Source organism: Mauremys reevesii, linkage group 11, assembly GCF_016161935.1.
Source record: "Mauremys reevesii isolate NIE-2019 linkage group 11, ASM1616193v1, whole genome shotgun sequence".
Lineage (NCBI taxonomy): Eukaryota > Metazoa > Chordata > Testudines > Geoemydidae > Mauremys > Mauremys reevesii.
Genome location: NC_052633.1, coordinates 39,846,578 through 39,861,831, shown reverse-complemented (window position 1 = coordinate 39,861,831; position 15,254 = coordinate 39,846,578). Strand labels below are relative to the sequence as shown.

At 45.3% G+C, this 15,254-nt stretch overlaps 1 protein-coding gene across 1 annotated transcript in view; it reads left to right on the top strand.

The window, feature by feature from the left end:
• Positions 1-15,254, top strand: part of MYO3B (myosin IIIB) — a 347,455-nt gene that overhangs the window by 221,935 nt on the left and 110,266 nt on the right. The window contains exons 29-31 of the mRNA XM_039493716.1: positions 10,599-10,710; positions 11,781-11,943; positions 12,666-12,746. Coding sequence (XP_039349650.1) covers positions 10,599-10,710; positions 11,781-11,943; positions 12,666-12,746 — 356 coding nt within the window. The remainder of the gene's footprint in view (positions 1-10,598; positions 10,711-11,780; positions 11,944-12,665; positions 12,747-15,254) is intronic.

The following is a 15,254-nucleotide window of genomic DNA, read 5'->3' as shown; positions in this document are numbered from 1 at the left end:
TGGGAGGTGTACACACTACAGAGCTATTTTTGGCAGCAAAAGAAAACCACCTCAATGAGAGGCATAAAGCTTTTTGCAGCAAAGTTAAAGCAATAAAGCGTCAGTGTAGACACCGCTGTTTGTTTTGTTTTTGTCGACAGAACTGGCTTCCACCAGTATCCCACAATGCCTGCCATGACCACTTTGCTCACTGTTTTGATCTCTGCTGGCATGCGCCCCTCCCCTTACAAAGCTCCAAGTATCTGACAGCTGAGCCTGCTGCTCCCTTTGGGGGACAAAGAGCAAATCATTAGTGTGGAATGCTCCTGTTCTGCCCTGCACTAGGAACGCAGCAGCAGGCAGACTGCTGCAGCAGGGAGTGTGTGAGGGTCTGCTGTGCTGCTTTGACATTCCTCAGCATGGAGGGCTCACAGAGCTGCTTAGGATGCTGCTCCAGGCAGCTGAGGAGGCTGTGGGAGAACTCAGAGGGAATCACAGAACCGCAGGCAGGCAGAGTGGGCTGCTTTGGGAGAGACTGCTGTGCCCAGGGCCGGCTCCAGGCACCAGCATTCCAAGCTGGTGCTTGGGGCAGCACTCTGCAAGGGGCGGCAGTCTCTGTTGTTTTGCCCCCAAGCAGTGCGCCGAATTGCCGCCGCGGAGGGTGGGGGCAGTCCGTGTGCCGTTAGGGCGGCAGGCGCGTTTCCGCGGTGAGGGCAATTCGGTGGCAGCTTCTATGTTTAGCTGTCCGGAGCGGCTTCAGCTAAACATAGAAGCTGCCGCCGAATTGCCGCCGCCGCGGAAACGCGCCTGCCGCCCTAAGGGCACACGGACTGCCCCCGCCGGCCACGGCGGCAATTCAGTGCGCTGCTTGGGGCGGCAAAAACTGTAGAGCTGGCCCTGGCTGTGCCGAGCAGAGCTGGGGGCTGATGTGGGGGGTATCCACTCCCCCTACCTCTGGATAGGTCGGGCAGCTTGCTGCCTCCCCTGCCCCAGACACACCACTCTCCTCTCCCTCCCCCCACACACTTCAGCTGAAAAGGGGGCTGACAATCTACTAGGATGCCCCTGGAAGGATGGGATTGAGAAACCTGCATCATGTGACACTGTACCTGCTCCATGGGGCATTGCAAACCCTTCCCAAAGCACCCTGCGGCCAGTTGCAGAGTGAGATAGCTACCACAGTGCGCTGCTCTCTGTGTCTATGCAAGAGCTGTTAGTATGGATGCACTCTGCTGACACAAAGACCTAGTATGGACATGCAACAGCGGTTTTAATTAAAGCGCTTTAGTAAAAGCATCATAATTTTTGCCAGCAAAACTTTGTAGTGTAGACAAGGACTCTGTCTCAGGCTGTCTGCACAGCACTAATCAAATAGTGGCAAAAAGCTAACCATCAGATGTTTTTCACCATTGGTGATTTCTGCCACATGACAACATTGTAGTGGCTTTGTGGATATTGCTCATTCAGCTAGATCAGGGGTTCTCAAACTGGGGTTTGGGACCTCTCAGGGGTTGTGAGGTTATTACATGGGGGGGGTCACGAGCTGTCAGCCACCACCCCAAACCCCGCTTTGCCTCCAGCATTTATAATGGTGTTAAATATATTAAAAAGTGTTTTTAATGTATTGGGAGGCTCACACTCAGAGGTTTGCTATGTGAAAGGGCTCACCAGTACAAAAGTTTGAGAACCAATGAGCTAGATGAATGTAAAAAATTATTTATAAATGTTTTTGTGACTAAAAACATTGTTTGATTTTCTGTGTGTTTTTCTACATATGAAAGTTATAGCAGTCTGAGTTAAAGTTTGAATTTAAATTGATATAACAATGTAACTCCCCATGTAGACACTCTTAATCCTGTAGAAGAGCACCTTTTTGCAGCGGCGGCTCCAGGCACCAACGCTCCAAGCACGTGCCTGGGGAGGCAAGCCACGGGGGGGCGCCCTGCCGGTCCCTGCGAGGGCGGCAGTCAGGCAGCCTTCAGCAGCTTGCCTGTGGGAGGTCCGCCGGTCCCACGAATTTGGTGGTAATTCGGCGTTGGGTACGCCGAATCCGCAGGACTGGCGGACCTCCCGCAGGCAAGCCGCCGAAGGCAGCCTGCCTGCCGTGCTTGGGGCGGCAAAAAAGCTAAAGCTGCCCTTGCTTTTTTGGCTTAGTTTATGTCACTTTGGAAGGGGTTTAAGCTACACTGAAAAAGCCACTCATTCAGGAATGAGAGCCTATTCTGGAATAAGACTGTCCATATGGGGTGTTATAATTATATCGGTTTAACTATAATGGTGTAGTTATAGTTATAGCTAGGAAAACCCTGCGACTTGTGAGCATTCTGACAGCCTCTGGATATTTGTGAAAATGTTTGTGTCTCCTAGAAGCATCATGAATTTTAACACACAGAAGTTCTGGGCTTATTGCAGGAATCACTGGGTGAAATTCCATGGTCTGTGTTATGCAGGAGTCAGACTAAATGGTCCTAATGGTCCCTTCTAGCTTTAAAAATCTCTGAATCTGTGAATTATTTGCTATTCATTATTCTCCTGTTTAAAATATTTGTCATCTAGTCAGGGATCAGAACCAGTACCAGGTGACAAGGTTAGTTGTGAATAGCTAAAGCAAACACTTCACAAATAACTCATAGTCTGAAAATTGCTAATCCAGACAATACAGAGAATATTCATGAATAATGAATCCAATCAAAGAAAATCAGGATCCATTCATGAACAATCACTAACTAATAGGAGCTAAATTTTTAATGACTTGTTATGCTAAGAGTATGTCTACACTGGCACTTCGTTGGCTGAAAAGCACCGATAAGAACAGCACTTTGTCAGCAGGAGCGCTCTCCTACTGCTGCTCTCTGCTGCTGCTTGGGGGGGGGTGGAAGCTTTTTGTCAGCAGGAGAGCTTTCTCTGCAGACAAACAGCATCTACGCTGTTCGGCTTTTCATGGCACGGCTGTAGCGGCACAGCCAGGTTGCTAAAAGCTGCGTAGTGTAGCCATACCCTTAATGAATATACAATAGGAAAATAGATTGTGAAGGAAGAGAGCAAGAAAACAAAACAAGAAACAGATTTTTCAGGTAGGAAGAGTTCTCTGTTCACTGAAAGCACTCTACTTTTCGAGTCTAATTCTTCACTCATTATACCACTTTTACATTGGTGTAATTCGATTGATTTCACTGGGGTTATACCAAGGCCCTTCATCTTTGTAGTGTTTTATGAACATTAACTAATCCTCAAAGCACTTGTGAAGAGAGGTGAGGGAGAATTAGTGGGCTTGATTCTTCTCTCATTTACACCTGAGTCCATCAGGTTTACCTCCCTTGAAATGTAGCTGTAAATTGAATGGAGAACAGGGCTAGTATTATCAGTATAAATTTACAGAGTTAGAGCACAACCTTGAAAAGCCATGGTAAGTCTAACACAATGCCAATTGCAGATTTGCCATCAGTGCAGACAGGTGCAAGTCATGTTTAACATCTTGTCAAAGAGTCCTTAGGTTTGTGGGCTAACTTGATGTAATTTCCTAGTGAAGAGAATCTAAATAGGGAAAATAAGGGTCAAGAGATAGTTGATTTGCCCAACACCATAAGGCACTCAGTATTTGAGCTCAGAATATAGGCCAGGAGTTTCTTGCTCCAGCCCTGTCTTCAGTCCACCTTCCCACTTCTCTTAAAACAATTTCCATTTCCCCTACTTAATTTGTTTAAGCTTTGCTAATTTTTTATAGGTAGAAGAGAAAGCAGGCTTCCTTAACGAGCAGCTCTGATTAGTCAAGTGTTTTTAGGCGCTGAAGTAGTTGAAGACAAAAAAATATTTGAGAAAACAGGTCAAATGCTAAAGAGATTGGCACTTCTTTGTTCATAATCAAAAAGCTATTAAGAACAAGAGTTTCAAAATGTCAGTAAATCTGAGGATATCAAAGATTTTCTAAGCCAGCAAGTTAATTGGTATTTTGATCCTTTTGAGCAACTTAACAACAAAATGGACGAGCCAGCAGTTTTTTCCCCCTTGATGTTATTAAACAAATAGGTGTGCTTCTTATCTTCCTGTTCAGTAGTAGTGTTTTGTAAACTCTTAGCAGGAAATCTGAGGACAAAACAATCAAAGTCAGGGAGCAGAGCCATTCAGGGTTTATCAGGTGGAGGTAAATAAAAGATAAAGTCTTGTTTAATGTTATTCTTTACTGTCTTCTGTTTTCAAGTAGAACAGATTATTTCATAGTGTTGCAGACCTGGAAGATAGTTTACTGGGTTTAAAAACAGATAGTGAAAAAGAGCTTAATTCTCACCCATTCACACACTGCTTCCTTAACCAAGGATACAACCATCTGTTATAAAATATATATCTATGTATATCCCTTCCCTTGAAGTAGAAAAGAAGTAATCCAATAGCCCTACAAACGCAACTAAATAGTATCACTTCCAAGATCCTCACAAGCATGTGAAAATGTGACATGAAGTCTTGTATAACAAGTTAGGGAGGAAAAAATAAAAGATAGCTGTGATTTTCTTATTCATTACCTTCTTCTCTGGTCTCCTATCCTTTGCCATAGACTGTCTCACTCCAGGATTGTGACAGGGCACACTACTGTTATGCTTTTCCTGAAAGCATTATCTCCTCAATGGCAGGATGATGATGAGATTATTTATTATATCACTGGGATGGCCCATACAGGTCCTGATTGTGCTAGACACTGTACAATATGCAAAAAGATACAGTTTGTCTCAAAAAGTTTACAATCCATGGCCTTGATCTTACAATTCCAGCTACCCGAGCTGGCTCATGAACCTGTAGAGGCACCATTGATGTTAATAGATTCCCTAGGGCACAAGGATCCACCCACACAAATTCTGTGATAGGATTGGGTTTTACGGGGAGGAGGGAGAAAGAGGAGTGGAAACCACTGCATTTAGTACTGCTCTGCCATTCTAAATCCCTAATATGTTTTCATCAATATATGCAATCCTCAAGCCTTGTCCCCTCAATATGTGCTTTTGTCTAATCTCATTCATTAATTCAAGAACAGGTGAATGAAATTAAAAGGCAACACATTTACAACTGAGAAAAGGATATACTTGTCTAAGTAATTTTTGACTTGTTCTTTCCCTGTTTTTGACTCTGATCCTACCTCATTTTTACGGGCATTCACTATGTTAGACATCCAATCACCACCAACCTTCTTCGTGAAAAACGAAACAAACAAGTCATTAAGCATCTCTGGCATTTCCACATTTTCTGTTATTGTCTTTCCCCCCTCATCGAGTAACAAACCTACTCTGTCCTTGGTCTTCCTTTTGCTTCTAATGTACTTGTAGAATGTTTTCTTGTTACTCTTTATGTCCCTAGCTAGTTTGATCTCATCTTGGGCCTTGGCCTTTCGAAGTTTGTCTCTACATAATTGCTAGAAACCATATAGGCCTAATTCTGACTTCAGTTGTACTTGAGTAAATCCCAAGTGACTCCATCTTGTATATGATTTCTGTAGAGTTACTGTGGATTTACTCATGTACAACTGAGGTCAGAATTAGGCCCAATAATTAGAAAGTCTCAGAATTTCAGCTGCTCTGGATAGCCTCCAGATGTTTTGGTGTGTATCTCAATTGAGCCACATTTGCCCTCCCTCTTCCACCATGTACAAGATTAAACAGTTGAACAGTGGCTCAAGCGGGTGTTTCACTTTCCTCTAAAGCATCAGGTATTGGCCATTGCCAGGACCAAGATGTTAGATTAGATTAATTGATTGTATGAGCTCATTTGACAAATCCTGTGTTCCAACAGGGAGTGAGCCTTAGTACATGAAGGCAGATTAAATAGGTGCCTAAAACAGTGTGAATTTCTCTCACTCTCTCTCCCTCTCCCCACCATTCCCCCGCTAGAGGCAGAGGTGAAATTAAGCTGGTCCAGTCTGGTGTACCGGTAAAAGCTGGTACACAGCCGACAGTACTGGCAGCAGCCGGGAGCCCTGGGGCTCCAGTGGCAATTTAAAGGGCCTGGGGCTCCAGCCACTACCGCACCAGCAGCCAGAGCCCTGGGCCCTTTAAATCACTGCTGGAGCCCCGGGGAAGCAGAGGTGGCTGGGAGCCCTGAGCCCTTTAATCACAGCCAGGTCATGCTCATAGGCGGCAGGTTTGTATAATTTTTGGTGGGGCCCAAAATGGTGGCGCCCCCCCCAGCTCCCGCCCTGTAAGCCGATATAAAATGAAGCTACAACACATCAGTGCCACAAGATTACAAGGGTCAATTAAAAGTGGAAAGTCAGAAGCAGCACTTGCCTACTTCAATATACAGTATTATATTTTGTTGCACCTGTTGTGATGAAGTGGGAATGTTCTTAATATTTTCTCCGAATACTGTGTGGGTGCCTCAGTTTCCCCTGCAAGATGCCAACTGAATGTGTTGGGGACAAAGAGATCAGGTGGCCTCCCTGTCCGGAAGAGAGACATAGGCCAGAGGAGGGAGTGTCAGTTTGGAGCTGGCTGGGGAAATGGGGAGAGACCCAGAACTTGGTTCTGGGCTCTCCACCCCCCAAGATGGACCTGACAGAGGGGTTCTGTTTTCTGTACCAACAAGCTCTGTTTAAACTGTGTTCCCGTCATCTAATAAACCTTCTGTTTTACAGTCTGGCTGAGAGTCACATCTGACTGTGGAGTTGGGGTGCAGGGACCTCTGGTTGCCCCAGGACCAGCCTGGGCAGACTTGCTGTGGAAAGTGCATGATGTGGAAGGGCATGCTGAATGCTCCGAGGTCAGACCCAGGAAGGTGTAAGCTTCTTGCCCTGGAGACAGTCTGCTCCGAGAGAGGAGGCTCCCCCAGAGTCCTGACTGGCTTTGTATGGAGTTGTTCCAAAGCATCACAGCATTCCCTTCCACACCGTGCACTTCCCAGAAGTCCGCACAGGCACTGACACTCCCTCCTCCGGCCTTTGTCTCTTTTACAGGCATTAGGAGGCCACCCAATCTCTCTGTTCTCCAACACCTTCAATTGGCACCTTGCAGGGGAAACTGATTTGGGAGAAATGAAGTAAAAGCTGCCCAAACCGAGCTTGAGCACTCCTGAATTTTGAGGTGTTCAAATCTGGAAGGCAGGTGCTGGGGGTGGGAGAGGGCTGTGGGCTCCATGCGGGAGCATGGCAGCAATTGTCTGGAGCTGCATGGAGCCAGACACGCTGGTCTGAGTGGCACAGTAAGCGGTTTGGGGGTTGGAGAAGAGGTAGGGGGTTCCGGGGGGCAGTCAAGGGACAAGGAGCAGGGGGGGTTGGATGGGGCAGAGGTTCGGAGGGGCAGTCAGGGGACAGACAGCAATTGGAGCGGCATGGGAGTCCAGGAGGTTTATCAGGGGACAGGTAGGAGGGTCCTGGGGGGAAGTTGGGTGGGGTCTCAGGAGCGGGCAGTTGGGGACAAGGAGAAGGGAGGCTTAGATAGGGGCTGAGGTCCCAAGGGGCAGTTCGGGGCTGGGGTCTCAGGAAGGGGTAATCGGGGGACAAGGACCAGTGGTGCTTAGATAGGGGTGGGAGTCCTGGGGGCAGTTGGGGCAGGGGTCTGGGGAGGGGCAATCAGCGGCCAGGGCTGGGATTCAAAGGGCTCTGGGCTGCTGGCAGCCGCGGGGAGCCCAGAGCCCTTTAAATCCCAGCCGCAGTTGGAAGTCAGAGGGCTCTGGGCTGCCTGCAACCGCGGGGAGCCCAGAGCCTTTTAAATCTCAGCCGCGGCAGGGAGTCAGAGGGCTCTGGGCTGCCGGCAGGGACGGAGAGCCCAGAGCCTTTTAAATCCCTGCCGCAGCGGGCAGCCCAGAGCCCTCTGACTCCCTGCCGTGGCTGGGATTTAAAGGGCTCTGGGCTCCCCGCCGCAGCTGGCAGCCCAGAGCCCTCTGATTCCCTGCCGCGGCTGGGATTTAAAGGGCTCTGGGCTCCCAGAGGCTGCCGGCAGCCCAGAGCAGGGGAGAAACCTAGCTCCAAATATTGCTGGAGCAGAGCCCCTGACTGTGAATATTCCTGGGGCTAAAGCCCCAGGAGCCCATATAAGTTGGCGCCCATGGTCATGCTGAAGGGCTGGCTGGGGGAGTGTGGCCCCAGACCTGCCCCTTCTGCCTGAGGCCCCGTTCCTTCTGGTTGAGGCCCTGCCCCTACCTTGCTCAGGACCCCGGCGGCCCTGCATACTGGTAAGTCCCTTAAGTTACTTTTACTCCTGACTAGAAGGGAAAGAACACCGCACCCAAAAGGTGCATGGGTTACAATATAACAAAAGAGGCAGGAACCAGATGGACACTGGACTATCCACTAACAGAAAAAGAGAAAAACTAGAGTTGGTCTCAAACACTGAACTTTGGTGATCCAAAATCTAGACCTCAACTCTGGATTTTAATTTTGGAACCCAAATCTAAGTACCTTTAAACTTTGGGACTATTCAAACTCCAGGACCATTTCTGGAAAAAAGTTCTTACACAAGAGCATTTAGCAATGAGAAAGGATTTGCCAGTCTTGCAGCTCTTTTGTATGCGATGATGGCAACACTTCTGTTTTTACATTTGACACCATAAACAAAAGTTTCCAACAGGAAACTTGACACTAAAGGAAACTTATTTAACCAGTTAGTGGAGTCCTCCATCCAGTGGCTGCACTTTGTAAGAACATATGACAAATTTAGAAAAGCACAGGTTAAGTTAAACAAAGCTTTTGTGAACTATCAGAAGACTGACTACAGATAGAACACTCTCTTTAGACAAAAATAAATTCCCAGCAGCCCTCAGTTAATAAAGCGCATAGTTGTTTTTTACAAGATTAACATCTTTTATAAATAGCAGGCAGTCAACATAGCACTCAGGAAAAGCATTTGGTACTGAAAAGTGGCATTGCTTTTACTTACAGTTCAACTATATACTGTTTCATAAGGATAGCAGCAGAAAGTAAGCCATGAACAGTTTGAAATACAAAGTTGTATAGGAAACTAAATAAGATGGTAATAAGGTGTATAATGTAACTAAATTGTATGGTCAAGTCCATGAGCTAAATACCTCAAAAACCCGTATAACCAAGAATTTTTCACTATGTGACCCTGATGTAGCTTCTAAATTGTTAGGATGCCAACTGTAATATATTAATGCACAGAAGATTATTAGATGTTGAAAGAATATTTGATATTAATTACAAAAAAGCCAGATGATCTGAAAACTATTCTATACTTTTATATGCCCCAACCCACCCCACACACTAAAAAATACATGGATTTTTGGGAAACTGATCTAACCTTTCTAAAGAAGTATGAAAACAAACTTAAGTTATCAGTATGCATAAATCACATGAACATCCAGTGTTATTTATGACAGAACTTATTTAACTCTACATAAATTGTAAACTGTGGGCCAGGTTGAAAATAGATGTTGTGGAGCTGCAAACTAGCACATACTTTTTGGGAAATTTGGGGGGTGTTTTGATTGGGTTTCACCAATACAGCTCAAAAGCCCATCACTCTTCTGGGGATTGACAACATTCAGGGCCTGAGACCTGAAGAAGAGCTCTGTAAAGCTTGAAAGCATGTCTCTTTTGCCAACAGAAGTCTCTCCAATATCCTGGGACCAACCAACCTACGACACTAAAAACAACTTTAATCTTAGTAATAAACTAGATCCACTCCTTTATTTTCTCCTGAATGTCGCACTGCTCTCCATAGCTGCTAAATTATATCACCCTTAAATTTCCTTCATAAGTACTTGCCTCAATAAATTATGAGATATGGCTGGTATGGAGAAATTCACTGCATTAAAAAAAGTACTTTAATAATACATAATCTGCCACCATTCATTACACAGTGTGAACCATGTCTTCAATCGTGATACATCAGCATAGCTCCTCAGTGTGTCTGTTCCAATATTGGCTACAATGCTTTAGCCATTGGTTTGTTACCTTATGATCTTTATTGACAATTTTAGTGGTTCTTTTTTCTTTCTTGTGACAATTGGTGCTGCTCTCTAGAGATTAACTGAAGCTAATATTTGAAAATCATATTCTCCTGTTTTCTCCCTCCATAACAACTATCCATATTTTCTTTAGTATGAGTTAGCCTGTGCCCAGTCCTTACATGGCTGCATGTTTCAGGCTCTCGCTGGTCACTTCCCCTTCTTTGGATCTTAAGGGGCACCTGGTTGCTGTTCCTCATTTTATATCTCAGGGGAACAGTTAGCTAGGCCTGTCACCCTTCCATCAATCACAGTCTATAGCGGGGGTGGCCAACCTGTGGCTCCGGAGCCACATGCGGCTCTTCAGAAGTTAATATGCGGCTCCTTGCATAGGCACTGACTCCAGGGCTGGAGCTACAGGTGCCAACTTTCCAATGTGTTGGGGGTGCTCACTGCTCAACCCCTGGCTCTGTCACATGCCCTGCCCTCACCACCACCTAAGGATGGAATAGGTGGTGGCAGTGTTGGGTTTATCCTCAGCTGCCCACTTAGGACTTTAATCCCCTTTGTCCACCTTATTAGTGGAAAGGGGTCTGGGGACTTAGTAGGGCTGAGGATCTGGCCCACAATACTCGGAGTACTTCTTTAGCGGGAGTATACTAATTCCCTGTTGCAATCAAAGTGTGTTTATGTAGCAATTAACTTGCTCTTTCTTTGTCCTTTGGTGTTTTTAGGTATTATTACCTGGCTTTCAAGGCACATCAGACCCCTCTTGGTAGCAGAGAAAGCTGTATTGCTATTTTGGAGAAATCAAAACTAGACAATTGGGTTCTTGGGAAAACAAAGGTAGGGCACGTTTCTGGTTTTCTCCAGGGGTGTCCTCTCTGCAGCGAGGCATGTCTAATGAGTGGTTTAATGAAGCCGTGGCTCATTCTGCCCAGCATTGTGTGGATGTGACAGGAAAGGGAGAGGGTGCAAGGAATGTCCCCTGCTTCTGCACGTGGACTGCTGCTCCAGGCTCATATTGCTGCAGATGCTAGCCTCCCTAGATCGAGGGAATGCCTCTTTCCTCCCTAGCCTGCATAAGGAGAGATGCACATAAAACCTTCTCCCAAAGGTGGCATAGTACCTGCACCACCCCTGGGTGCACCTGAGGCATGATGCCTCCAGCAACCTACTGCAGGTTGTGACTTAATGCCACCATTTAGCCTTTGCTATCTGTGAACCACTTTAGGCCAGTATCAGTTTGCTGTGTTAGAAGTTGTCCTGCCTTTCAGATGAGCTGCTCTGGGCTATTTTAGTAGCAGCCTTTGTTCATGGTTTTAAATGATGTGACTGATTTTGCAAAATATGGGGCCGAACCCTGAATTGCTTGCTCATTTCTTAGAAGTCAGCCCACGGGAGTTTCCTGAATAAGGGCCCTTCGGATTTGGCCCCTGAACTAGGATACAATATTGTATTTATAAACTCACCCCTCTCCCCTCTTATCATTATCATGAGGAATGCTTTGTGCTAATGTTTATCCTACGGACTCCCACTGGATTTCCAGTGTAAGGCCACATTAATGAAAGAGACCATTATTGAAAATGTTACCACAAATCAGCTCTAGCTTGAAAAGCTATATTTAAACATTGCTGATACAGAAAAGCAGCATTCTGACCAAGCTGTCATGGGTTATTTACTTGGGGTAATGGGATAATTGTGTGACTTACATTGTAATGGGTGATTGTAATTAGTGGAATAAACTAAAAACATATATTCTACAACATCGTTTCTGAAATTCTAGCTATAAGATTTAGCAGCTTTTTCTAGCAATGATGCTGTAATGTAGATTGAAACAATACTAATGAAGAGGCAGTATAAAAGATTTTATTCTACTGCTTACATGTAATGCTGAACCTGTTGTTCCATTTCAGGTGTTTCTAAAGTATTACCATATAGAGCAGTTAAATTTGTTCCTGCGAGAAGTTATAGGCAGGGTGGTGGTAATGCAGGCCTATACCAAGGGGTGGCTTGGAGCTAGGAGATATAAGAGAATCAAAGAGAGAAGAGAAAATAGTGCTGTCGCCATTCAGTCAGGTAAACATTCATATTCCTTATTTCATGCACAATCTTGGCATTTTAAATTGCCTGCAAATTATCTATTCATTTTCTCAATGGTTTGCTGTGAAATCAAAATAACATGTGGTACTTTTTCCCTCCAGCTGATACCAACATTACAGATTAATTTCTAAGTTATCAGTTTAGTAATCACTAATGTCTTTGTTTAAATGTTTTACTATTATAGACTATGCCTGTAAACAAAGGAAGAGTGTTGTTCAGTGTCTCTCAACTAACGTGCAGCATGCAGAAGAGATGCAATAGCTACACTCTTCTTTTTGCATGTACCTCTGCATTCCAAATAACATAAATACTGCCGTGGGCTGGGAAGGTTGATTTTTGGAGTTTATCATGCTTCACTCTATTGATTTATTTTTTGGGAGGCGGGGCGTTAGAGGGATGCAGTTGTTTGCATTGAACTTTGACCTCCAATAATTCTGCACCTCACAGTCTTTGCTTGACTTTGTGACATCAGAGAGCACATGTTGACAATTAAAATTTGGAAGACTGGAGATGTGTTTGAAGTTCTGGAGATGCTTATACTCCAGTCATGAGCCCAGAGTTCAACTGGTGGGTGGGTGAGGAAGAGGTAGTGGGAGGGGGTGGTTATGGCAGGGAGGATGAAAGATTAGGCACATCTCTGACTCTATAACACTTCCTTAAATAAATGTAATTCCCAACACATGGGTTTGTATTTTTAGCCTGGAGAGGATATGAAGCTCGCAGGAAGTACAAGGAAATCAGGAACAGAAGAACTGATGCTGCTATACATATTCAAGCAGGTAATTAAAACATTATTTCCACAGACTATATCTATTTTGCTATGGATAACTTCATGTCAGTATTTATAGCTGAGAGAAATGTAAACAGCTCAAACAAAAGCAATCAGAAAATACTGCTTCTGATCATGTGTTCTTCAGTATCAAATGTCACCAGTGACAGGACTCTAGCACTTTAGAGCTTTTATGGTGAGTACCTTTTTGAAAGCAAAACATACTGATTAAAAGCCATTGGATGAGTTCTCAGGGATTCATCTGGGCTCAGAGAGTCAATGTGTATTAACCATGTGTAGAGTTGGTGTGAAGCACTAGAATCATTAAAGTGTGGATGATAGGCACTGGACATGCCATCTCTCTGGCTTTCTGGTTAGCCCTAATATTGGCAGATTGCCAGGTTTTATTCTTAATTGCTGCTGATTTTCCCAGTTTGGGCCAAGCCTCTGATTCCCTGCCAGGCTTCAATGCACTCATATCGATATGAATTTGAATAAACTTGAAAGAGATTATTGACGGAACAGGCCCGCAGGGTGGTGCAGGTCTCTAGTAGAGAGCAAGAGATCATATGGCACTGAAAATATAAGATCCATCCTACTGAACTCAGTAGCAGGGAGGCTATAGTTTCAAATGCAGCCAACATGAAGCAAACTAGGGTTGATGTACCACACCTGTGCACAGGGCCGGCTCTGCCCCAAGCAGCGCACTGAATTGCCGCCGTGGCCGGCAGGGGCAGTCCGTGTGCCCTTAGGGCGGCAGGCACGTTTCCGCGGCGGCGGCAATTCGGCGGCAGCTTCTATGTTTCGCTGAAGCCGCTCCGGACAGCTAAACATAGAAGCTGCCGCCGAATTGCCCTCACCGCGGAAACGCGCCTGCCGCCCTAACGGCGCACGGACTGCCCCCACCCTCCGCGGCGGCAATTCGGTGCACTGCTTGGGGGCAAAACAACAGAGACTGCCGCCCCTTGCAGAGTGCTGTCCCAAGCACCAGCTTGGAATGCTGGTGCCTGGAGCCGGCCCTGCCTGTGCATGCCATTGTTCCCTGCAACCAAGGGTGAAGGAGTTCCGTAACAGATCTAAAAAGAGCCATAGCAGATGGACCAACAGAGAAACCTGTGCTCCACATTTCAGTGCAGCCATTGCCTATACTATAATTATGTGACTTTTGTTACCTCTGAGTTCTGTTTTCCTTAGATGATAGTTAAACTGAAAGAAAAGATTTTTCTGCTGAATGTTCTCTCATTTCTGAACATAAAACCAAAATGTTAATGACAAGCCATTTTCATTATAAATCCAACAACTAACTTCCTTTCCCCAACCCTGTTCCCTGAGAGTCAGCATCACTATGATTTTCAAGAGGAAGGCAAAATAATACAATTCTGGCTATAGAATTAGAAAGGCAATGTACATTTCTCTTAGGGTGAGGCTCTTTATACATATTATTCGGTACGTTCATAAAATAGCATGTGCTTCGCTCTAGGGTTATATGCTGTATGTTCAATGAAATTGGGAGCTGTTGAACGGGAAGGTTTTTCCAAGTTACAGCAAACATCAAGTGACTGGATAATCATATTCTCCACTTGCTCCCCTCCCCTGTGCTGTTATCTTCCATTGTTCTCATTTTAACAGAGTCCCGTTCTTCAGACAGGGAATCCATCTTTAGATGTATTGCAAAACACTGACTCTTGACACTAATACTCTTTTTGGAAAGCCTGCACCTCAATTTCCCAGCCAACCCAACAGCCTGTGCAGTATGGGGGAAAGAGAGGCTAGGTCAGAGATGACCCTTCAGTCTGCACTAGTACCAGTTCTTAAAGTAGTCATTTGGGACTAGATTGTCCCATGTATGCACAGCACAGCACATAGGAAGGCAATGTGGTACAGCATCAGCCCCTGGAGAGTGCTAGGAGGCATTCTGCCTCAGAATTCCATGTAGAGGTCCTGGGCATGCAGAATATGCATGCCCATTGCTAAACCCTTTATGGAGTGCTGTTTATGCACTCCCCCTCCCTCCAGGGAACATAAGGATCGGACAGAAGCAGAGCCATGTTCCATTCTGTCACCTTTGTGACACTGTGTACCCAGTGGAGTAGACAGAGCTCCCTTGAGTGCAGAGATTGCTATACAGTCCTTGCGTAGCCCAGACAAATATGGAATGGTCCTGGCACTCCTCCCACCATAGCACACACCATACGCCCATACCAGGGCCAGACAGAACCATTAAATCATTGTGTTGATCAGATTGGATGGATGTGCATTAGGACTACAGAGTTCAGAGTGACACAGCACACCTTCATGTTAATCATGCTTTACAGCTATTCCCATCTTTGGCACAGCTTTAGAATTTATAGTGCATAATCATTTATTTCAGAAAATCAAACTTCAGTTTGTGTGAGACTCTCTGCCTTAGGAAATCTATATCTAGGACTCTCTAATTGAAACTTCTTTCTAAACATTTTTGTTTATCTCTACACATTAGTCTTTCTGTGTTTCAAGGCTGAGCAAATAATTGCAAAGT